The 25,478-nt window shown below is 42.0% G+C and overlaps 1 protein-coding gene across 1 annotated transcript; it reads left to right on the top strand.

Annotated features, from left to right (window-relative positions):
• Positions 1–851: 851 nt before the first annotated feature.
• cad (carbamoyl-phosphate synthetase 2, aspartate transcarbamylase, and dihydroorotase) lies at positions 852–24,800 on the top strand. Its single transcript, XM_083934288.1, is given in 46 exon segments — positions 852–1,061; positions 1,854–1,993; positions 2,122–2,251; positions 2,741–2,883; positions 3,103–3,244; positions 3,935–4,106; positions 5,475–5,660; positions 5,739–5,848; positions 6,612–6,754; positions 7,490–7,621; positions 7,864–8,097; positions 8,184–8,405; positions 9,129–9,317; positions 9,430–9,554; positions 9,799–9,932; positions 10,106–10,218; positions 10,566–10,730; positions 10,818–10,903; positions 11,007–11,253; positions 13,229–13,327; positions 13,498–13,722; positions 13,889–14,071; positions 14,176–14,394; positions 14,474–14,641; positions 14,740–14,922; positions 15,041–15,145; positions 15,822–16,067; positions 16,161–16,242; positions 16,924–17,090; positions 17,345–17,509; positions 17,849–17,980; positions 18,101–18,203; positions 18,206–18,301; positions 18,404–18,594; positions 18,691–18,831; positions 19,159–19,248; positions 19,415–19,451; positions 19,454–19,555; positions 20,188–20,381; positions 20,491–20,565; positions 20,768–20,980; positions 21,850–21,975; positions 22,136–22,291; positions 22,459–22,560; positions 22,898–22,992; positions 23,892–24,800. Coding segments are annotated over 46 exon segments (6,699 nt in total). The 5' UTR covers positions 852–970; the 3' UTR covers positions 23,992–24,800.
• The last annotated feature ends 678 nt before the right edge of the window (positions 24,801–25,478 follow it).

Below are 25,478 nucleotides of genomic sequence, written 5' to 3'. Positions count from 1 at the left end.
TCACATCCATAGAGCTACACTATCAAATCAGTGCCACCTTTTTAAGCAAATGTCATTCTATAGCCCACCTTCTATTTTTTTTTGTATCTATTTATTTACTTTATATGTATTGTTATGTTTTCTACTTCCTTATTTTCTGATTGGATATTTAAGTACTAGGTATTTCTTATTATTATATAAGAAATCATTGTATAAGATTATAATGTTCATTGAAAAGAAAAACTACGTCCTAATATGCAGTATATATATATATATATATATATATATATATATATATATATATATATACTGTATAATTAGGAGCATAATCATCCTAGACAAGCAACCTTTAAAAAAAATGCTTTATTTTTGTATATTTTTCATTCTTATACATAGATTTGCATTGTTTGGCATTCTGTGGACTGCAAAGTCAGACTTTTATTGTACAGGGAAACTTGTTTATTTACTGTACGCATGACAATAAACACTTTGAATCTTGAATATATTCCTTTGTAAAAGTAACCAACTAACTAACTAACTAATTAACTAACTAACTAACTAAATGAATGAATAAAGTACCCCCATCTATGGTCATTGTGGCTTTTTTTATTTTGAAATACCTCAACGGAAATGCTGTGTGGTACCGCGTCAAACTTCCCGGTCCAGGCTGCGGGCCGACTTCCACACTGTGGCGGCGCGTGTGGAACACTTTTCTCTCACCGTCCCGTCCGACTAACCGGCAGATTATCCATCTACACTCGCTATTTTGTCTGATTGTTGCCTCATCGCCACCGGATCCATTGAGACGCCGGCAGGGACCTGCTCGGCGGTCAAACCTGGTGTTCATTGGTAGTTTTTTTGCATCTTCCATCTCCTGCTTGCTCGCGCGGCGTGAGTTTCACGTGGAGACCTGGTGGGGGTCATCAGTCATCACTTCTCTGAAACATCCAGCAGTTCTCCGGTTACAGCAGTGAAGCTATCTGAGGAAACGATGACAAAGATGGCAACCTTGATTCTAGAGGACGGGACGACGTTCAAAGGCCTCCTTTTTGGTGCAAATGTGTCAGTGTCGGGAGAAGTTGGTACGTCCTAGAAGCTAATATCTATTATATTATTAGCTAGACCGTGCAAAGCCCACCTGCGTAAATTGGGTAACTTCAGGGTAGTCTTTTTGGCTCTAACGTTGTGTATTTAGTTATTTTGGTTGACATGGCGGTTGTTGGTCCGAGTTGTAAAGCGCCAACCCCCCCCCTCCATAACTCAACGCTACTATAGGAACGTGTCGCCAAACTCCATTCAAAAAACTGTCAATTTAATGTTGTGTCAGCGCACGTTGTTATGAGGCAGACGTGTAAACCACATGGCATTTTCTGTATTCATGTCACTTACGGATAAATAACCAAGCATCTTTTCATTTCACTATCTGTCACTCTACTCCACCACCTGTGTTATGTTAGATATAAAGCATAACTTTCTTTATTCTGAAAGTTGATCTGTGTTGTAATAGATGCAGCTCAACGTGGAGTAGGCGTGCCGGATTAAAGATAGGGCACTATTGATTTTTATAGGAGGACAAACTGTTCTCTATGACACGCGTACTGGTGCCAATGAGCAAGGCAGCGTTCAAGTGATGGGATTTTAAGCGCAGTTTGGCGGACATTTTACACACAACAGACTGGAATGCAACTCTGCTGGTAGTTGAGTGGAGTCCCTCACAGATGCATACCAATTTCATTACGTCATTACCAGTCAATTAGTGGGAATTATAGCTTTTACTTTAAACACGCTTTGGTGTCAGTGACTTATAAATACTCTTTGTGTTTTATCATTTTAGTGCCTCTCAAATATAACTGTGTTTTGTTTTGTGTGTTCAGTGTTTCAGACCGGCATGGTGGGCTACCCCGAGGCTCTTACTGACCCATCGTACCGCTGCCAGCTGCTGACCCTCACTTACCCTCTGGTGGGCAACTATGGCGTACCACTGGAGGAAGATGGAGAGTTTGGACTGAGCAAGGTGGGCACTTATTTAGGGTTTAAACAACACTAAATCACTCGATTAGGAAAAAAAAAGAAGAAAACTAGGTCAAGCTTGTTTTTCTCTTATCATAGTATTTCTTTTCCTCTTTTTGTTGTCTTACTCAGTGGTTTGAGTCGTCAAAGATCCACGCCGCAGCTCTGATCATTGGAGAGCTGTCGGAGAGTCCCAGCCACTGGAGTTCAGTCAAGTCGCTGGACCAGTGGCTCAAGGAGCAAGGTGTTCCTGGATTACAAGGTCAGGAAATGACTAATCCTGGTCTAATAAAGTAATACAGAATTTAACGCACGATTTAATAGAAGGGTGAGAAGTTCAGCCATCCATAAGGAACTCGGAGTAGAGCCGCTGCTCCTTTGTGTTGAAAGGAGCCAGTTGAGGTGGTTCGGGCATCTAGTAAGGATGACCCCAGGGCGCCTCCCTAGGAAGGTGTTCCAGGCACATCCAGCTGGGAGGAGGCCTCGGGGAAGACCCAGGACCAGGTGGAGAGATTAGATCTCCACACTGGCCTGGGAACGCCTCGGGATCCCCCAGTTAGAGCTGGTTAATGTGGCCCGGGAAAGGGAAGTTTGGGGTCCCCTGCTAAAGCTGCTGCCCCCGCGGCCCCACCCCGGATAAGCGGTTGAAGATGAGATGAGAAGATGAGATGAGATTCCTAATGTATAAAACAGAGGCACAAGCTATTTAATATAAACACATAAGAACTAATAAATAATCTTTTTTCCCCAGGCATTGACACCCGCCTCCTGACCAAAAAGATTAGAGAGAAGGGCACCATGTTGGGGAAGCTGGTTGTGGACGGGACTCCTGAGGACAGTATTCCATTTGATAACCCAGACCAGAGGAACCTGGTCCAGGAGGTCTCCATGAAGGTGACCCGCCAAGATACTTAAAAACCTTTTTACATTAAAAACCCTGCAGCTAAATATTAAATTATTTGCTGTTTCTCTGTCTTTTACATTATGAACAAGTTATCTAAAACGTTTGTAGGAAGTAGACGGCACAGATTTGAAGTAAATAAAACTACAAACAGTCCCTTTACTGACCCCAGGCCTGTTTTATTTGATGACTTCTCTGTTGATTGTCTCCAGGAGCCAAGAGTATTCAACCCCAGTGGTAGTTTGCGAATCACCGTAGTGGACTGCGGCATCAAATACAACCAGATCCGCTGCCTGGCTCAGAGGGGCGCCCGTGTTACTGTCGTACCCTGGGACCACCCACTGGACAGCACAGGTCTGTGTCCGCACACTTCTACTGCTAATAATGGACTCTGCTTTGACATTTGGTATAGAGCAGCAAATTGGTCACCTCGGGAATAAAACTTAAAGATATTTATGTTTGGGATGCACAGTGTACATCTCATATCATAACGAAAGTTACATAAAAATACTATGAAAGCGATATCCAAAACATGTTCATAAAAAGGCATAAACATGTAAAAAGGATAGAAGAAAATAAACTAAAATAAGATAAAAAATAGAATGAGAAAAAAATAAAATAAAGATATAGATAAAAAAATAAACGCATACATACATTTGCATACGCACACATCTACATGTATAAAGAGTACTAAAATAAATAAATGAAATAAAATAAAGATAGGTAAATGGGCAGAGAAAAAATATGCATAAACATACTGTTTAGACGGGTATAAATAAGAAAATTAAGACATTTCTGACAAAGTGTCCAAGTTGGTATTTCTCTTGTCAATGAGACGCTCATAAGAAGTTGTTTCTGCCAGTGTTGAACCGTTCTTGATGCGTTGCCAACCATGCCAAATGTATTGCTGCTTTAGATGCTGACAAATTCAAAGTCATATGCAACAAATAAAGTGCAGGACTGACGCAGGACTGACGGTGCGATCTATTTGTCCAGCCTTCATCATCAGTGGTAATGGGTTATTTGTTCTTGACTTTTCTGTAGAGTTTGACGGTTTGTTCATCAGTAACGGCCCCGGAGACCCCCAGCTCTGTCAGACCACCATCAACAACGTGAGGAAGGTGGTCTGCGTGGAACATCCCAAGCCGGTTTTCGGCATTTGCCTCGGACATCAGCTGCTGTCGTTGGTCATCGAAGCGAAGACCTACAAAATGAAGTCAGTACCCAAAACTCTACTGCAATTGTGTACTTTCATCAAAGAAAGACCTTTTTTTTTGTGATTAATCAAAATCTCAAAGGTGAATGATTGATCAGTGATTTACTATTCACATTCTGAGATGAGAAATGGTTTCATTCACCTTTTCTGCACTTCCTAAAGCTCTCAGACTTTGTGGAATCAGTTGGTAAATTTGTGTATTAACCCCCCAAAAAAACATTTCAACGGCTGAAGTGTCAAATTCGATCTTATTATGAACATGCTGCTGATGTGCACTCACTTCTGGAGCTCAGTCAGTCTCTTGCCAAGCTTATAGAAGATCTCTGTGAACAGGACAAAGACAGAAATGTGCCCTCAGTGACCTGAACCAGGCAACCTCTTCAAACTCCAAATACACTGTCTACTGTAGAAACACAGACATTTGTGCCCACAAAACTTTCTTTTGGGAGAGTTGTGATGTGAACGGCAGATTTTTGCTGTTCTCAGCAGTCTGGGCTCTCCGTGTATGACCGGTGGAGTGTGGAGTGTTGGACTGAGCGCTCTTGTTATGAGAAAGGCAAAACAAACAAGGCGGTCCGCTCCTCCTCACTGTTAGACCTCCACAGTCCCATCTGTGAGACTCTTGACGGCAGCTTTATCAGGCTCCACGTGAAGGTCACAGCGAGCAGCCGGTGTTCCCATCGCCCTGCTGGAATGTTGTCGGCATAGCAACAGATGAGGGGATTACAGAGAAATCCAGTTTCCTTATAAGAAACTTTTATACCTGTACTAATACGTTGTTCTATCTTCCAAAGCCCCCACCTAAAGATACCTACATTTAAATTTGGGTCTTGTAAACATGTTGAGTTGTGCCTTTCTGTTGCTGAAGCACACTTTGACTACAGGATTATAACAAAAATCCAGATTATTCACATCAATGTTGAGCTCAAGATTATTTAACACGATTACTTATTGACTTTGGAAACTAAAATTAAGTTGGATTAAATATGTTTTAGTGAGCTGCCACAACTTACTGAAAATTCAAAAATATGGTTAATATATTCAGCATATTGTAAATCAGGGTAAAACAGGTCAAAACTGATGCTTAAACATTTGGAGCAACCGTTGGACAGAACTCCCACAATGCTTTAGGATACCGACAAATTATTGTTTAGGTTGCATTTGGAAAGCTTTTTAAAATGGAAGCACAGGTTGTTTAAACTGAAAAAATGTATGGTTTGATTAAGTTTTTTTTGTGCACATATCTGTCTTTTTCTTGAGGTTTTTGAACACCAACCAGACTATGTTGTCACACTCGTTTGTCTCTTCCTCAGAATGTAGCAGATTCTGTAACCCTAAATATTTATTTACTCCCCTCTTGTTGATTAGATACGGTAACCGTGGCCACAACCAGCCGTGCATCCACAAGGGAACAGACCGCTGCTTCATCACCAGTCAAAACCACGGCTTTGCTGTTGACCCCGACACCCTGCCCAAAGACTGGGACGTCCTCTTCACCAACGCCAATGATCACACCAACGAGGGCATCGTGCACAACACACAACCCCTGTTCAGGTAACACAGGGCTCAGTGACACACGGTGATGTGATTTAAAAATCACAATGTGATAAATCCTTTTTTGTTTTCTTCCAGTGTTCAGTTCCACCCAGAGCACATGGCCGGCCCCACAGATCTGGTCGGCCTGTTTGATGTCTTCCTTGACACCGTGAAAGACCACAAAGAGGGAAACACTGCCAAGACTGGTAACTGCAATTTCAGTGTTTTTTTGTTGTTGTTTTTTTTCCCCCTAATTTCTCGGTTTGTGTGTCTGTTAGTTAAACCTGCCTAAAGTGTAAGCCTGGCGAAAATGGACCCCATGGTCTCTTTCTGCATGAAAATACATCAAATAAGCCAATGACACAATTTTTTTCAAAGGGCTAACACTGATTAGCTTGGGGCAATGAGCTGAATGCATCCAAAACAGCATTTTAACAACCAATATTGTTTAAAATAACACCAAACCTCTGCATTAGCATGATTTGGGTCCCTACACATACAACAAAGCACCAACAACATAGTAAGAGAACCCAGAGTTTATTAAGAAAAGACTGTTTTACAAGTCTGTGCCTTACCAGTAGGTCCATGTTGACAGGTCGTCCGTACAAGTGGATTACCGAATGCACTGGAGTTCAGGTAGGGTTCTCTAACTACGTTGCTGATGCTTCACCGCCCCAAGCGATTCAGTGTTAGACCTTTGGGGCTGTTAGCATCTCCCCCGGATTTTGCCATACATGGTTGATCAGCGTCTTGATGGCTTATTTGATGTATTTTCATTCTGAAAAGTCCACGGAGTCATTCCAGACTAACACTTACACCATCTAAAAAGTTGTTACACTGTCTATTTATAAATGTCATCAGTTCGTTATTGTTTTCTACTTTACTGGTCGATAAGAACCATGATACAATAATTCTATGAAATGGAGCAACAAAATGAAAACGCTTGTCTGGGATTTTTGTTTTTTCCAGTGAAGCAGCGTCTCCTGGACCACCTAACCTACCCGCAATCCCCGAAGCCTGAAGAGGTATTCCGACCCAGGAAGGTCCTCATCCTGGGCTCAGGGGGACTGTCCATCGGCCAGGCCGGGGAATTTGACTACTCCGGCTCCCAGGTTTGTCAGGAATACCTTCTGATAAGAGCGGTGCAGATATCCTGATGTCGTAGATGTAAAACTGACTTTGGGATGCAGGATAAAGGAGTCTGAGGGAGGATAATCAGACCGGCATCAAACTTCTAGAGGCTTAAGGGGCCTTCACATGATCAGCTTTTTGCGCTGGGCTCACCGCGAGGGTGGGTGCAGGGACCCAGTAAACGGCTAATTCAACGTTAGTATTATAAGAACCGTTAGCTCGTGAACTGCCAATTCACAAACCTGGTGTGATGCTTATAAACCTCCAAGCATTAAGTTTTCTTCTAGGATCGTGATACGGCTTTAATCGGGGAAACTCAGAAAGACAAACTACGTTTTTTCTTCATCTCTCTATCCGGCTTGATGTCGCTCTCTGGTTGCCTAGAAAACATAAACGTCACATTTAAAGCTTCTATCTCATTGGTTGCGCTTTTGAAAGGTCAGCAGCAACTAGGTCAAAGTTCAACAAATTTGAACTTTGAGCGCAACAAGAGGCAAATCTGAGCGGTGCACGCCACTACCTTTTGGCGCCACCGCCTCCTTCATAGGAAATTAATAGAACGGCCGGCGCTAAGTGTTTTAACCACTTATCATGTTTAGGGGCCTTTAGTGTTATAATTTGACTGTGTAAGTGTTGCAAAAAGGGCAATATAAGCTGATAAAGTTACAAATAATGTTTCCAGCTTTTCATTGTGGCTGCTCCACTTTGTTTTCCAGGCTATTAAGGCTCTCAAGGAAGAGAATATCCAGACTGTGCTGATCAACCCCAACATCGCCACTGTCCAGACCTCCAAGGGCCTGGCTGACAAAGTCTACTTCCTGCCTATCACAGCGGAGTACGTCACTCAGGTATGGAGGACCTCTTCTCACTCTAATTCACTTTATGTGGTAACTGATGAGAGACGATACAATATATGTAAATACTGTAAATACAATATGGAAATACTGTTTTTTTTTTTTTAAGTCCTACAAAGTTTCCTGGAAAGTAAAATGTTTTTGTAATGAATAGTTATTGCTGTGGTACGTTTCCTTTTGATTTAATCTGACAAAGGTGTTTTGTTGGATTGGTCTTCCCACTTTTTTGCTCTCAGGTGATAAAGAATGAACGTCCAGATGGCGTGCTGCTCACCTTCGGCGGTCAGACCGCTCTGAACTGCGGCGTGGAGCTGACCAAGCTGGGCGTCCTGGAGAAGTATAAAGTAAAGGTTCTGGGAACGCCGGTGGCCTCCATCGAGATGACTGAAGACAGGAAGATCTTTGTGGAGAAGATGGAAGAGATTAATGAACACGTTGCTCCCAGTGAAGCTGCGCTGTCTGTGGAGCAGGTGAGGAGACATTTCACCTCCTTTGCTTTTAAAACACGCCTTATATTTCTTTATGTCTGAGTGTACCATCTGTTATGTCTTTACAGGCTGTGGCAGCTGCAGAGCGTCTAGGCTTCCCTGTTCTGGTTCGCGCAGCGTTCGCTCTCGGCGGTCTGGGCTCGGGCTTCGCCAACAATAAAGAGGAGCTCACCTCTCTGGTGACGTCGGCCTTTGCCCACACCTCCCAGGTGCTGGTGGACAAATCCCTGAAAGGCTGGAAGGAGATCGAGTACGAAGTGGTGCGCGACGCCTACGACAACTGTGTCACTGTGAGTAAAGAGGAGACAGATGTTGTGATGGAGGTTCTTTACAGTTACCTGCTGGAATCCACAGGCAGAGGTTCATTGATAAATCACATAGAGCAACCGTTCCCAAGATTAGGCTCTAAGTTTTAGCGCCAGATGACGAAAAAACCTTTATAAAATCTTTTTTTAGTTGGTTTTTCAACAACAGAAGGACCGCAAATAATCAAAATAAATCTAGTTTACAATAGATGAAAAAAGACAAAAAGAGGACACTAACTTGGTTGCCGAAACTAAAGAAATGGTTAACCTAATAATTCAAATTATACATGTTGTTTTTAAATATATGTATTATCACACAGTTTTTATTGATTCATGAGCCAAGATGCCGTCTGAACAAGTGAGTTTTTAGCTAAGGTGTGTAGGCTTCCTGCTTAACATCTGCATTGTTGTGGACAGTGAAACAACATCAAACTCACCTCTGGCGTTCACACACAATAAACTCAGGATGTAAAGGCGAATGTTGAGAAAACAGGCACAAGGAAATTACGAGCTATCCACTGCTGTATTAGGAGGAAAATTAAACTTTCACCATATGGCATCTCACACAGGTGTGGGGCGTTCAATAGCGTTGCAAAGGCTGTCGTGCGTTCACAAGCGTCGGACACATGAAACTTGCCGAGAAACACAATATACTATAACTGACCGGTATTTTGACTGTATATTTGAGACATTGCTTTTCTTATTCAGGTGTGTAATATGGAGAATATTGACCCTCTGGGCATTCATACTGGAGAATCCATTGTGGTGGCGCCCAGTCAGACGCTTAACGACCACGAATACAACATGCTGAGGAACACGGCCATCAAAGTCATCAGGCACCTCGGCATCGTAGGAGAGTGCAACATCCAGTACGCTCTTAACCCCGAGTCTGAACAGGTAAACACAATAATTTAAAAACAACCGATACACACACACACGCCAGGAGGACACCAGTCCAAACACACACACAGATCCTGTTATAACCTGTGCATGTTGATGTTTTTCGCAGTACTACATCATCGAGGTGAATGCTCGTCTGTCGCGGAGCTCGGCCCTAGCCAGTAAGGCGACAGGTTATCCTCTGGCCTACGTGGCGGCTAAACTTGGCCTGGGGATCCCACTGCCTCTGCTCAAGTAGGTGTCTCATTTTTACGGATAAAATATAATCAAATAAATCAGGCAACACAGCAATACTCTGTAGAAGTATGTGTTAATACTTGAAATAAACGTATAACTTTAAACTTATAATGACTTTAATTCTGCCGTGGTATAGGTAGTTGGGGAAAAAATCAATAGCAGCCAGCCCTGCTATGAGACACTGTGGTTGGGACATTCACATTTAATCAATTATCATAATCTGTGAATGCATTTTATGTAGGAACTCTGTTACCAACTCGACAACAGCGAACTTTGAGCCCAGTTTGGACTACTGTGTGGTGAAGGTTCCTCGCTGGGATCTCAGCAAGTTCCTCAGGGTTTCCACCCAGATTGGCAGCTCTATGAAGAGTGTCGGTAAGAGAAACTTCATTTAATTATCATTTTCAACCAATTGTATGCTTTGGTGCTCGAAAGACGAACCAGAAGTGTTTGATGAGATCTTCACTGTATTGTGCCATTTATAAAACTGCATTAGCACAGAACAACGGAGGTATTAAGTAGATCTTCACCGGTATTTTCCCCGACAGGTGAGGTGATGGCTATTGGCCGCAGTTTTGAGGAGGCCTTCCAGAAAGCTCTGAGGATGGTGGACGAGAACTGTGTTGGCTTTGACCACACCATCAAGCCTGTCTCTGAAACGGTAAAAAAGAAACAGTTTGTACCTCCTCATGTTTTTTGTGTTTTTTTTCCTACCACCAATACCTGTAATCCTTACGTCCTTCGAACAGTGATGAGTTGCTCAGTGTCCATTTTAAGGATGCCTTCTTTAATAAATACTATAGGAGTGACGAGATCTCATCCTTCTCTTTAAGTAAGCCTCAGTGGATCTTTGTTTTTAGAGGAATCTTTCTTGTGCGTTTAAATGATCTTGGCTTGGCTTAAGTCTTAGCTTAAATGCTCACAGCAGACCAATAACTTGCACCACGATAGTTGATCTCAAGTAAGATAAATGATCGCGCCTGGCCTCTGCCCCCCTCTGCTCACCAGGAGTTGCAGACGCCCACAGATAAGCGCATCTTCGTTTTGGCGTCGGCGTTCAGAGCCGGCTACACGGTGGACAGGCTGAACGATCTCACCAAGATCGACCGCTGGTTCCTGCACAAGATGAAGAACATCGCTGACCACGAGCGGCTGCTGGAGACGTACAATCAGGTACATTTGATGAAGGGTAACAGACGTGGCAAGATTAGCTACAGTTGTCTTTGCATTTTTTTTTGCTGACGTTGCTCTTCCTACCAGGATGAGAGTGCCATGCCTCCAGAGGTGATGCGAAAGGCCAAGCAGCTGGGCTTCTCAGACAAGCAGATAGCACAGGCCGTACAGAGGTGAGTGGGGAAGACGATATGGGTCTGAAGACACCCTAGTGATAAAATGTGTTTCAGATAGTCATATTTCCCCTCGATCAACATTTTTACCCCCCTCCTGCAGCACAGAGCTTGTGGTGAGAAAGCTGCGTCACGATTGGTCCATCCTACCCGTTGTGAAGCAGATCGATACAGTGGCGGCTGAATGGCCCGCCCACACAAACTACCTGTACCTGACCTATCATGGCACAGAGGACGACCTGGGCTTCAAAGATCAGCACGTCATGGTGATCGGCTCCGGCGTGTACCGCATCGGCAGCAGCGTGGAGTTTGATTGGTGTGCAGTTGGGTGCATCACAGAGCTCAGGAAGGTGAGTCCTACATGACCCGGGCTAATCTAGGTCTGCGCAATTATGGCCTATATGACAATTATGATTATTTTTTGAACAATATTGAAATCACGATTATTAATTGATTCTAGGAACAACATATTTTTCCTACACTGTTTTCACTTCAGTGTCATGCTACATTCCTGCAAATGTTCAAATATTTGCATCAAAATAAGACTAAAGATAAGGTTCTTCTCCTAGAAACAATGGCCCTCATTTATCAATCTTGCGTGAAAACGGGCACAGATCTGAGCGCAGAATTGGTCGTAAGGACACACGTGATTTATGAAACATTTGTATCTGACCAATCTCAGCGTAAGAATGAGCGGGCCTTGATAAATGCAGCGGCTGAATTCGATCGTCATTAACATTAACCCTTAAATATTCCTGGTTTGGAGGCCTCGCCCACTGAGTTCAAACATGCAGAGGAGAAACACTGGTACAAAAATAAACTTTTCCGACACACAGATCGGCATCCTGACATCCGAGATGGAGCAAAATAAAGATGTGCTTTTTGTCAGTCTTAAGAGTAGAGTAAAAGGGGCCCATAAAAACTGTGACCCGTGTACGTGTGCGCGCACTGCTGAACCTGCGCTCCTGCTCTATAGCGGGGTTTGCCAGCGGGGTTATTAGGTATTCCGTAAGAGAATACCTTTGTCACCTAGAACCATACCAAGATGTTAATCATCTGATACCTTGTTTGATTTAATGCAATTTATCCAGGGTAACCACTTACCGAGGAAATGACTTTGGCTCTGCAGTGAGCTTTCCTGCAGCCACGCGCCAACACATTCATTCATATATTCCTCTTCAACTGCTTGTCCCTGTCGGGGTCGCAGAGTGTGTGTGTCCCCCCGGCCACCTGAGTGATGAGAACAATCAATCGCTCGAACCACAATTTTTATTTTTGTATTTGTTTTAAGAATCCGTTTTGATCTGTTCTTAATATGTGACTGCTTAATATGTGACTGCTTAATGACAGCTGAGGTTTGTTCATTATTTTCAGACAGGTTTTGCTGCACTGCAAATACACAGGCTCAAATTTGCGTACACAATCTCAGACCAGACGTGAGATTTGATCGTAGCTCACGCTCACGTCCAAATTGATAAATGCCGAAGTTTGCGTGAAAATGGTCATACGCATGTTTTTCTGCCGTACGTTCGTTTGATAAATGAGGGCCAATGTGTTCATTAGGGAGTAACCCAGACTACAGCCGCAAGTTTTTCACAGGCTGCCACGACCAAAAGTGAAGCCGAGCCAGATTAGGAAGCGCTTGTTTTAGTTTTCAATGAGTGGAACAGGCATTTTAAATAAATAATGAATTGCCCCCCGGGGACAAATAAAGTTTTTTGAATTGAATTGAAATAAATAATATTGCAATCGATCAAGTTCATATAATTGTGGGAAGCTAAAAATGTGATCATGATTAATCTTCATTAATTGTGCAGCCCTAATCTTTGACTAAACCTTTATTTATTTGAATTTCAATTCTTTGCACATTAATGACTGATTATTACTGTTATATCAACTGATTGAGTGTGTCACTGAAATTATTAAACAAGTTGTAAATTATTGTAGTACTATGTTGTTCTGCAGATTAAATGTGCTGTTAACACACATCTTTTGTGTTTTTAAAATGTCTATTTCACCTCTAATTTAAAAACACAACTGCTTGATTTAAAATATGCAGCAAATGAATTATTGTCTAGCTGACGAGAGATGCAGTGTAATTGTAAATCTGCCTTAACATGGAGGAAGCTCTGAAGCTCTCCGCACTGTACATTAATATCTGACAAATGTCCTGAACTTTTGTTACAACTTGTTGGACCAGAATTATTAAATTAGTTCAAGCAGTTATAGTTATTTTTGACTTGATTGTTGAAAACAAGATGCCTGCAGCCAGTTAACTTGAGTAAATGTTGTTTGGATAACATTTCGATGTCACATTTATCGCAGATGGGTTATAAGACCATCATGGTGAACTACAACCCCGAGACGGTCAGCACAGACTACGACATGTGTGACCGCCTCTACTTTGATGAGATCTCCTTTGAGGTAAGATTTTCACACTAACTAAAAACCGATGACAGTAATAAATATCTTTTTAACCTCTGTCCCAAAGTCACAAAAACAGTTTTCACAAATGAACCCTGGAAAAAACTAGGAGAATCAGTTAGTTAGGATTTAACCGTACTTAAAACACTCACACTGTGCACGTGTCTCAGGTTGTCATGGACATCTATGAGCGGGAAAACCCAGAGGGAGTGATCCTCTCTATGGGAGGTCAGCTGCCCAACAACATCGCCATGTCGCTGCACCGTCAGCAGTGCCGCATCCTGGGAACTTCACCTGAGTTCATCGACTGTGCCGAGAACAGGTTCAAGTTCTCCCGAATGCTGGACACCATCGGGATCAGCCAGCCGCAGTGGAAGGAGCTCTCTGACACCGAGGTTTATATTTTTTAAAAACTGAGTTTTCAAAAAAAATGAAACGATTGTCACTGTCTCTGTGGCAAACTCTAATAGACTTTATGGTTTTTGTAAGCATTCTGCGTTTTAAATTTAGGAAGAAACTACTCAGAGTCCTCAAATCTGTTTCCTATTTCTTTTTTTTCAGTCTGCTATAAGTTTTTGTGAGACTGTGGGGTATCCCTGCCTGGTTCGTCCTTCCTACGTTCTCAGCGGAGCGGCCATGAACGTCGCCTACAGTGACAGTGACCTTGAGAAATATCTGACTAACGCTGTAGCCGTGTCCAAGGAACACCCTGTTGTCATCTCCAAATTCATACAGGAGGCCAAGGTTAGAAACAAAAAGACATACAGTTAAAGTTGAGCTCTTAAGATTATCCGTCAGAATATGAACTTAATAAAATCAAGTCGGTAACATTTTTTTGCATTTCCCAGGAGATAGACGTGGATGCCGTAGCCTGTGACGGGATCGTGATGGCCATCGCCGTGTCTGAACACGTGGAGAACGCTGGCGTTCACTCTGGCGATGCCACACTGGTGACGCCGCCCCAGGATCTCAATCAGAAGACAATGGAGAGGATCAAGATGATCGTCCACGCCATCGGCCTGGAGCTCCAGGTCACTGGACCTTTTAACCTGCAGCTGATCGCAAAGGTGAGAATCATTCTGTTCACTTCTGCTGTTTATACAGATCACAGAGACAAAATGCTAAATTTTGTGCTTTTCCTTTCAGGATGACCAACTGAAGGTGATCGAGTGCAACGTGCGAGTCTCCCGCTCTTTCCCCTTCATATCCAAGACACTGGGCATGGACCTTGTTGCCCTGGCAACTCATGCCATTGTAGGGGAGGAAGTGGAGCCTGTCGGGCTGATGAGAGGAAAAGGGATTGTCGGAGTCAAGGTAACTGCTAAGGGTTTCAAAGGGGACCGTTTTACTTGAATCGAACCTCGCTGTGAGTCATGTATTTTCCTCCTAAAATTATGTCCCTTGTCCTCCAGGTTCCCCAGTTTTCCTTCTCTCGGCTGGCCGGAGCTGATGTGGTGCTCGGGGTGGAGATGACCAGCACTGGCGAGGTGGCCTGTTTTGGGGAGAACCGTTACGAGGCTTACCTCAAAGCCATGCTTTCCACTGGCTTCAAGATCCCCAAAAAGAACATCCTGCTCTCAATCGGCAGCTACAAGGTACCGAAACTCTCTTTAAACGCTGATGAATGTTGGTAATTTAATAAAATACAAAAAATGATTGTATTATCCATATATGATTGATTGCCATTTTGTTTACTTTGTTCTGTGTGTCCAGAACAAGAGTGAGCTGCTGCCCACCGTGCAGGCTCTGGAGTCTCTGGGTTACGACCTCTACGCCAGCCTGGGTACTGCAGATTTCTACACAGAACATGGAGTCAAGGTAACCTATTGAGTAGTTTCATATTTTCATTTAATTATTCGCTTAACTGCGGAAAACTATATTGGCAAGTCAGGTAATCATGATTTATGATCTAGATGATGTGTAATAATACACACTGGCACTGTGGGGTGAAACTAGGGAGCTCTGGCGTAACAAACCTCTGCTTTTTAAAGTACTCACTACATGTGCGCTTTTTTGTGATCGACCAGCAGCTGTTGAAGTTGAAATTCGGACTACTGATTGTCAGTATTTTACTATTTTACACTGAAATGTTACATTAAATAAGAGATGGTTAACTTAATTGCAATTATCTTTAAATTAAAAAGATCGATCCAGTCAGGTGTGTTTCAAAGAGTTAAAGTCACACTAGAAGGGCACTCGGAGAGCGCAGACCACGACATCACATGAATGCAGCACAAGTGCCCTATCTCATAATGTTAACGAAAGTGAAAAATAATCTGTGTATCCGCCCCGTAATTCAGACACGCTCTAGGACATAAAGGGTTCTTTCTTTGCCCGTGCCGCACCCTTCCACCAAGTTTCACGTAAATCCGACCAGTTGTTTTCCTGTAATCCAGTGGACAAAGTGAGACAAAAACACGTCAACCAGTCGTGAAAGTAGACGATAACATCGGGGGAAATAAACCCCAAAGCATAAAACATCCCCTGTTTTCAGGTGAAAGCAGTGGACTGGCCATTTGAGGAGGAGGAGAGCGAGTGTCCCACCAAAGAGAAGCAGCGCAGCATCATGAACTACTTGGAGGAAAACCACTTCGATCTGGTCATCAATCTCTCCATGAGGAACAGCGGCGGTCGCAGGCTTTCCTCCTTTGTCACCAAAGGATACAGGACGAGACGCATGGCCATCGACTACTCTGTCCCGCTCATCATCGATATCAAGTGCACCAAGCTCTTTGTCGAGGTAATTTATAGATTTTTTAAAATTATTCTTGCCATTATTCTTTAGCTTTTTATTTGATGGCAACATAAGTAATGTGAACGGATGTGTTTTCAGGCTCTTCGTCAGATTGGTCGGACTCCACCGGTAAAAACTCACATCGACAGTATGACATCCCAGACGCTGGTTCGTCTGCCTGGTGAGTCGCTACAACCAGCTGAAACAACTCGTGATTGCATTGCTCTATTATGACTGACTGAAGGTTTTTTAAGGAGCTCTGATCTTTTGTCTGCAGCTACACAGTGGAGATAACGGTCTTCAGGTGAAGCAGTGTTTATGTAAATGTGGTTGTCTTGAAACCGTTTCAAGAAATTGGCAACCAAATCTTGGCTCTTTGGTTACAGGGACAGAAAACAGCAAAACTTGCAGCCCAAAATACACTTTTAATATTGGTTAATGATTTAAATTGAAATATCCCTGCACATGCATTGGTGCGTTTCCTCGTGTGTGCAAACTGTTGTTGTCAGTGAAGCAAAGTAAGTGTTTGACTTATTCTTTTATGTCACATTTCCATTATCAGGCTGATGTATAACTGTAGAGTATCTTTATTACTCAAAATAGAAGGTGACTTAAAAATGGCAACCATAATTTTGGTTTCCGCAACCAAAAGCTGCAACCTTATCAGAGTTAGCGCTGAGTTCTGTATTGACAGGCCTAAAGTTGTTTCGAACAGAATCAATACTCTAATATCCTGGGTACTTAGATTTAATCCAGTTTCTATTTTGTGCTTCTAAACTTCATATTCTGGTTCCATAAACCTATACATGGATATCAATATAGTATTTGTGTGCATGTTGTAAAAACTGGATTTGATTCTTAGGTCTGATCGATGTGCACGTTCACCTGCGGGAGCCTGGTGCCACCCATAAGGAGGACTTCTCCTCTGGTACAGCAGCTGCTCTGGCAGGAGGAGTGACTATGGTGTGTGCGATGCCCAACACCTCCCCTGCCATCACTGATGCCAGCACTCTGGCCCTGGTACAGAAGGTACGGCAAGATTGCGTGATGCTGTTTTTTTTTTTTTTACTGCCGGTTAAATCAAATTTGTGTGGTCCAAATTGTGAGACAAGTGGAATGGAGTGTTGATGCTCTGGTTAAAGTGTGTCGCCACAGAAATCTGATAAAGATCAGTTCAATGTCAGTAATTTTTTTGCATTCTTGAAAATGAGAGACCCTCTGATGGTGTACTTAAAGTTAACTGACATAGAATGAAATGAATAAATCCTGTGTTGTGTCATCAGCTGGCCAAAGCGGGTTGCCGGTGTGACTACGCCCTGTATTTGGGCGCCGCTTCAGACAACGCTGTCATCCTGCCGTCTATTGCTAGCCAGGCTGCCGGCCTGAAGATGTACCTGAACGACACGTACTCCACTCTCAAGATGGACAACGTCTCTCTCTGGATGGAGGTATTTTATTTTTAAACGAGAGATCAATGTGTCTTAAAATTGTTTTACTGTCATTGTCTCTTCTAAAACTATAAGGTAGGAAATGAGTGTCATTTGTTTTGTTATATTGTCCTCAAAAAATCTTTCTTTAATCTCATGGTTAGATTTTTCATTTTCAGTCCTGTTTTTTTGTTGTTCAAATTAAGTTGTTTGTCACCGGAGCAAAGCTTTGGGTTTTTTTTTTTTTATACTCACTTCTCTGCATTGTGACATTTCTTCGAGCCAGGGCTAATCACCTTTTTAGATGTTCCTCCATGTCCCATCCTTCACACTAAACTAAATGTCTGGTTCTGTTTGAAGCACTTTGAGAAGTGGCCCAAGCAGATGCCCATCGTCGCTCACGCTGAGAAGCAGACGGTTGCTGCAATCCTCATGGTGGCTCAGCTCTACCAGAGGCCAGTCCACATCTGCCATGTGGCCAAAAAGGAGGAGGTAAATGCTGTTGGTTTTTGCTCATTAACATTTTTTATAAACATCAAATAGTGCAGAGCTTTGTAGTGCTACAGTACCATTCAGAACATGTTAATAAAGGTCTTACCTCCTCTTCTGCAGATCCTGATCATCCGAGCAGCAAAGCAGAAGGGCATCCAGGTCACCTGCGAGGTGGCGCCTCATCACCTCTTCCTTTGTGAGGAAAACGTGGCGGATATCGGCGACGAAGAGCGCAGGTCCGACCCATGCTGGGAACAAACGAGGACATGGAGGCTCTCTGGGAAAACCTGGACATCATTGACTGCTTTGCCACAGATCACGGTGAGAGACCTGATCTGAGGAAGAAACCAGTCTGATTATTTAAATAATGAATAGAAGAGGTGTGTGAACGTGTTTTGTGAACGTGTTTTGTGTTGTTGTCAGCGCCGCACTCAGTCGAGGAGAAGAGCGGGGATCGTCCTCCTCCAGGTTACCCCGGGCTGGAGACGATGCTGCCGTTGCTGCTGACCGCGCTCAGCGACGGACGTCTCACTCTGGATGACATCATCAGGCGCCTTTATGACAACCCACGCAAGATCTTCAACCTGCCTGTCCAGGAAAACACCTATGTGGAGGTACACACACAGTCGCACACAATGATGGAATAGAAGTATACTATAGTAGTCTATAGAATGAGTTACTTCATCACCTCTCTCTGTTCTTTTTTTCAGGTGGACTTGGAGCAGGAGTGGGTGATTCCTCCGGCCATGCAGTTCACTAAGTCCAAGTGGACGCCGTTCCAGGGTCTGAAGGTGAAGGGTAAAGTCCGCCGCGTGGTTCTACGAGGAGAGGTGGCCTACATTGACGGCCAGGTCAGCAATCGCTCTTAAATGACTGAATAACTTTTGGTCTGTGATTATAACCCATAATTGTGCCCAACAGTGTTAACTGGATTGCAGGTTGTATTGCCATTTAATGTAACCTACCTGAATATAGGTTGAGGTACACAACACATAATTTCTCTCTCTCTCTCTCTCTCTCTCTCTCTCTCTCTCTCTCTCTCTCTCTCTCTCTCTCTCTCTCTCTCTCTCTCTCTCTCTCTCTCTCTCTCTCTCTCTCTCTCTCTCTCTCTCTCTCTCTCTCTCTCTCTCTCTCTCTCTCTCTCTCTCTCTCTCTCTCTCTCTCTCTCTCTCTCTCAGGTGCTGGTACCTCCAGGTTATGGTGAAGATGTAAAGACGTGGCCCACAGCTGTGATCCATCCTCCTGAACCTGTTAAAGAAAGTCCGAGGGTAATCACAGTAGATAAATTAATAATACAAAAAACTTAACAGTAATGCAAATAATAATATCACATAGAAATATATCTATTCTGAAACTAAAATTGTGCGACGGCTGTTTAATGGGTGCATGATGTTTGTATTTGTTCTTAAAGTGTGTACTAACTGTGTTTCCCAGACTCCAGAGCACCCACGTCCTACTCCTCCATGGGAAGGCCGGTCCGAACCCGAGCTCCCAGCCCCCGACGGCCAGCAGGAGAGAGCCGCTACCTGCTGCCTCCTCGCATCCACCGCTCCTCTGATCCTGGACTGCCACCAGGTACTTAAAACTCCCATAATGCTGTGAAACGTCCACTACTCATTCATGCCAGCCTTTATACATACAGTCAGGGTCTAAAAAAAACTTTTTTTTCTTTTTGTGTGCTACACAGAAATTTATGGTTTAGACATTATTTACTGTAACAACTGATATCATTCAATGTTTGACAAGTTTACACAACAAAAAAAACACTACTCATGGAGACACATTTAACAGCTCTGTTTCCCCGTCAGCAGCCATGCTGTCTGGAAAGTGCAGGTTACTGGTAAGTTAGGCTGTGTCTTGAGATGTAGGCTACCTCCGCTTAGCTGCAGCTTCACTGTCAATCAAGCTACAGCTAGTAGTGTTGCTTTCATACTGCAGTTGTGAGCAGCTTTCATCTGCGTAGATCTATCAAATTGTACACTAACCTTACTAATCATGTCTTTCTATTGTGCATTCTTCAAAAAGTGCAAAGTGCATTTTCTAGCGCATCACCTCAGCCTTTTCTGTTGAATTAAACAATCTGTGCAAAACTGCAGCGGTATAAGTATCCTTAACCTTGTTTAATTTTTTTAAGATTTAAATGCATAACCTTCCTATTATACTGTACCTTAACTGGCTGGTGCATTGTGTCACTGTGCTCTCTGCAGAGATGGTTATGCTCCCACCAGCTGGTGCTGGTGAAGGTTACAGCCACCCTCCTCCCCTGTCCAGGCTGCTGTCCCCTCAGTCTGGACCAGGACAGCTACCTGCTGGACAGATGTCTCACTTCCAGACGTCTCCTCTGCTGCACCCGCTGGTGGGCCAGCACATCCTGTCTGTCAGGCAGTTCAGCAAAGAGCAGGTGATGCATAAACAGAGCAGGCAAATTAAAATAACTTTTCTTTCAAACTTGAACACCATTACGATGCAAGTTGTTTGTTTTTTCAGTTGCGTTTTTTGTTTGTTTTCAGATCTCGCACCTTTTTAATGTTGCCCACAATTTGCGTTTGATGGTTCAGAAGGAGCGAAGCCTGGACCTGCTAAAGGTACGCCTCATTAATACGAACAGCATCTGTGTTTATTTAGTGCTGTAAGTCTTCTTATCCTTGTGAATGTGTGTGAGACTGCAGACACACTACATGACTAAACAGACACTGGAAACAAGCATTAGGGATTGAGAACACAAACTTCTACAGTCCGCCTGCCTCTCAAGCCGAGCTCAAAAGCTAGATTCTTGTTTCTGTCCAGGGTAAGGTGATGGCTTCTATGTTCTACGAGGTCAGCACTCGCACCAGCAGCTCCTTTGCGGCGGCCATGCAGCGTCTGGGCGGCTCAGTCGTCCACTTCAGCGACTCCACCTCATCGACACAAAAAGGAGAATCTCTGTCCGACTCTGTCCAGACCATGAGCTGCTACGCCGACGTCTTGGTGCTCCGACACCCGACACCTGGAGCTGTGGAGGTGAGTTTCAGCTTGGACTTCAACTTTATGTAAAGTCGAGCGCTTGATGTGCCTGGGCCACTTGTCGCAAGTAATATGACATCTAATGATGGGGAAAAATGTAACTAATATGATTATAAAGCTCCTTTTAATGCCGATTCTTTCTCGTAAACAAAAGAAGTGTTATAAAAACTAAAAAGCAGAAGAACTTGTGATGGTATAAAAATCTGTTTCACAACAGACTTCAAGATCCTGTTATACATTATAAATCTATTCATGCGCTGTCATCTGGTTATATTATTGATATTATTGAAAGCTCTCAGATCCACAGACTGTCTGCTTCTAACTGAACCAAAATCTCTCTCTGGATCTGCAGACATCAAGAATAAAAGAACAAGAAAATTACCTTCTTTTTTTTGTAATCGCAATATCCATTTTTGTGTAATTTTAAGACAACTATGTGCAGAATTTGTAAAAACCTTTTGTGACCCCTTGGAGGTATTATTATTATTATTATTTTTAAAAATGTTTTAAACATGGTGGCTTTAATATGAACATTCAGGTTTTTTAACAGGTGTCAAGATTTTAAAAAAAAATATTTTAATTATTACCATTTTTGATAAAGATCCCTTTTAATAATAATAATTGTACTAAGAATTATGTAAAAAATACATTTTAGGACAAGAGACATTAAAGTGCAAAATGCCAAATTGGTTGTTTAAAACTATCAGGATACTGGGATACTGATTATGATATACTGCACATGTACTGTTATGCTATGTTTTCTATAATCTCAGAGCTTAAGCGATTTGTTCTCTTGCTAACAAACAGTTTCAAGGATTTTCAACGTTTTTTGGGGGGTTATTTGCCTTCATGTACCTTGTTTCCAGAGCGCATCACGTCATTGTCGTAAGCCTTTGATCAACGCTGGAGACGGTGTCGGTGAGCATCCGACCCAAGCGTTGCTGGACGTCTTCACCATCAGAGAGGAGCTAGGGACGGTCAACGGCATGACGGTGAGGGACGGGGACAAAATCTTACACCAAAGAAAGCTGTTCTTTACATTTATATCCTGATCCTTCAATTTAGAGTAATCCACGGTCATTAAACTTTTACTTTTAAAGTTTTATCATACCCGTCTTTTATTATAATGTTTTCATACATGTTTTTGGTCAGATAACTATGGTTGGGGATCTTAAACACGGCCGCACGGTCCATTCCCTCGCCAAACTGCTGACCCAGTACCGCATCACCCTGCGTTACGTGGCTCCTAAGAACCTCCACATGCCGGGAGAGATTATCAGCTACGTGGCCTCAAAGGGCATCAGACAGGTTCGGAACTAACACTTTTGAAACAATATCACAAACCAAGTTTGACGGTATAATCAGATACATTTCTGTTTACCATAAGCAAAGGTTCTTGACTGTTACTATGGGCGTTTATCGTTTATTGCTTATGATGCAAAGATATCTACGGTATTTTTACCTTTTTTTTGCAGGAGGAGTTTGAGAGCATCGAGGAAGCTCTGCCTGAGACGGATGTCCTCTACATGACGAGGATCCAGAAGGAGAGGTTTGCATCTGAGGAGGAATACAAGGCCGTAAGTGAACTTTCATTTCTCTTCATTAAGGTCATAATGCCTCTTTAGATGAATGTTATGTAACCTTTGCGTTAGTAAATAGCATGTAAAGTTACCTGTGTCATAGTTTTTGTGTTTTGCAACAGAATGTACTTTACTTTTTCAAGACAGTGTACAACACTTTATCGCACACTTACTTTTGAATTCTAAGAATTACATATTAGATCACAAACAAGAGTTCAAACCATTATAGTTAGCTTAGAGTATTCATTTTTGTAAGACTGGATGATTTTCTGAATGTCAAAGCACTCTTTCTCCATGTCATTTTATGTGTCTGTGTGTTTTTTTTCTGTCTCAGTGTTTTGGTCAGTTCATCCTCACCCCTCACATCATGACTGTTGCCAAAAAGAAGATGGTGGTGATGCATCCGCTGCCCAGAGTCAATGAAATCAGGTAAGGCACCAACCGGCACCATTATACCCTAAACTGCCTGGGCTGTCACTGTCTCAAATACCATCATATTTTGTTTATCCTACCTACTTATGAGCAATTCAGTGCACCACAAATAAAAAGAAATTCAAAATTAAGTATTTTAAAATGACATGTTCACCTTTATTAGATAAGATAGTATAGATATAGACATCTTTGTAAGTCACCACAAAGTCCTTTACCCTAGTGTTGGGTACCGTTCACATCTAAACCAATACAGTACCTAAAATTAGTTTTTTGGTACTTTGGTCTCTCTGTAATAACAAATATGTCATGGCAGGGTTTCTTACATGTGTAAAAGGTTTTTTTCCCCCCTGAAATCAGAGAAACATGTTGTTTTATGTCAGGCTGCGACCAACTTTTATTGTTACAGCTGCTGATTCATTTCTCAATTAGTCTTTTGGTCAGAAGTTCCCATAGCCCACTGGAATATCTTCAAATTGTTTGTTTTGCCTGACCACCAGTCCCAAAGATAGATGAACCCAAAGATATTCAGTTTACAGAGATATAAAACAGAGAAAAGCAAAATAATTCTCATATTTGAGAAGATGGATTTAGGGTTATGTTGGCCTGTTTTGCTATAATAAACAACTTAAATAATACATTATTATTAGAATAGCTGTAGATGAATTTTCTGTCAATCAGCTAATTGAGTCATCAGCTGTATGATGGGAAGGCATTTTGGGAGCATGGAAATATGATTTCATACTGATATTGGATTTGATCGGATTAATTCCTAAAACCAGCTGTCCTAAATATTATCCATTTGAAATAGGACTTCTGTATAAGTCTTGTTAAAGCCTTGCTAAAACGTATCCTCTATTTCACTTTCTTTTGTGTCTCCTTTCGTGTTGTTCTCTCAGTGCGGAGGTGGACACAGACCCAAGGGCAGCGTATTTCCGTCAGGCAGAGAACGGCATGTACATCCGAATGGCCCTGCTGGCCACTGTACTGGGCAGGTAGATCCATGCGTGCTGCCTATTTGTGGCACCAATAGTTCAACCCCTTTAGAGTAATAAATGTTAGACAGTACCAGCATTTTCTCTCCTGAACAGATTTCTTATCTCTAGTCCTTGAAGGGGTGTTAGTAGAGTTAAATACAACAATAAGACTTAAATGGATAGTTCTGATCTTTTGAACTCTTCAAAAATCAGATCTATTCTTTTTAGTGAGTCATAAAGTTAGCATTATTCTGCTTTCCTTCAGTTTGACAGACCAATAACTTTTCTTTTCATGCATATCTCACCTGCAAAATTAGTATAGTAAAATGCATACATCCCATCACAACAAATAATCTTTAGTGTCTTAAAACACAATGTTTTCCATTAAAACTGCAGAAAAGATGCTGTATTTGGACATGTGAGAATTTCTTTCTTTTGTTTGTTTGCGATGGTCAACAGAGCATCAGTGTTTGTGCATCAGTGAACTGGAGGAAAAAGGGAGTGTGGCATTTAAATCATAACATTGATGGTACTATGATGTTTGATTTTTAATGAAATAAATGTTTTTCTAGCTGCATAAAATGGACTCAACTGTGGGTACATTTAAAGTGACGAGTTAAGATGTTAAAAGGGAGGAAAGGGTGTAAGGGATTGCTCTATTCTGACCTTTTAAAGGTGCCAGTTACAGTCTTCTATAATGTTACCTTAAACCTAAATGTGTAGCATTAACAACTGTTCTTTCCCAGCATGATGGTTAAGGGGTGCTTTCTTACGCTGTAGCAGTTTAGCAGTAAACTTTTATCCAAATGAGAATTAGTGTCAATTTAAGTGTTGGTGAATTATTTTGTAAAATGTGGAAATAAATAATAATAAAAACATGGTTTCCTTTTGCAGTGGACTTTGTCATTTATATATCCATCACATGAAACAACACAAATGTAATATCTGAAATAACTGTTGGTAAATCAAATAACTGAAATTAAATATTCTTTGTTTTAAGTACAGGTTGTTCAGGTGTAAATAGGTGGTGTATACTTTTATCCTGATGTAGTAAAAAGTGTTAATGTCCAAAAAGTGTTCTTTCTTTTGTTTAGTTTATTTTGGTCATTTTAAACTTATACAACTCAAATACACATAATATAAAAAATACCTTTTACAGTAATTAAATTGTACAGTTCCCTTTATTAATACACTGAAAATAAAAAATAAAATAAAAATAAACGTATTATACTAACCCCCCCCCCCCCCCCCCAAACAATAATATGAACATCAGTTCATACCTCAGTTTTTTAATTTGTGAATTATTTTATTTTAAATGAATCTATTAAGTGGATTACATGTTAATTTATTTTTCACAAAACTCTTTTTAATTTCTCTAATTTGTTAAACTTGGGTTGCAATAAATGCTGCATTCAGGGGCTATCAGAATTTTCTTTTTAACTCAATCTGATTCACAATGGTGCACAAATGACTCAGCAAAGTTTTAATTACTGATGCAAAATGCAAATG

This window comes from Echiichthys vipera (genome assembly GCF_963691815.1).
Source record: "Echiichthys vipera genome assembly, chromosome: 19".
In the NCBI taxonomy this organism is placed as follows: Eukaryota; Metazoa; Chordata; class Actinopteri; order Perciformes; family Trachinidae; genus Echiichthys; species Echiichthys vipera.
The sequence above is the reverse complement of the archived record's forward strand: the minus strand, read 5'-3'. Positions and strand labels throughout refer to the sequence as shown.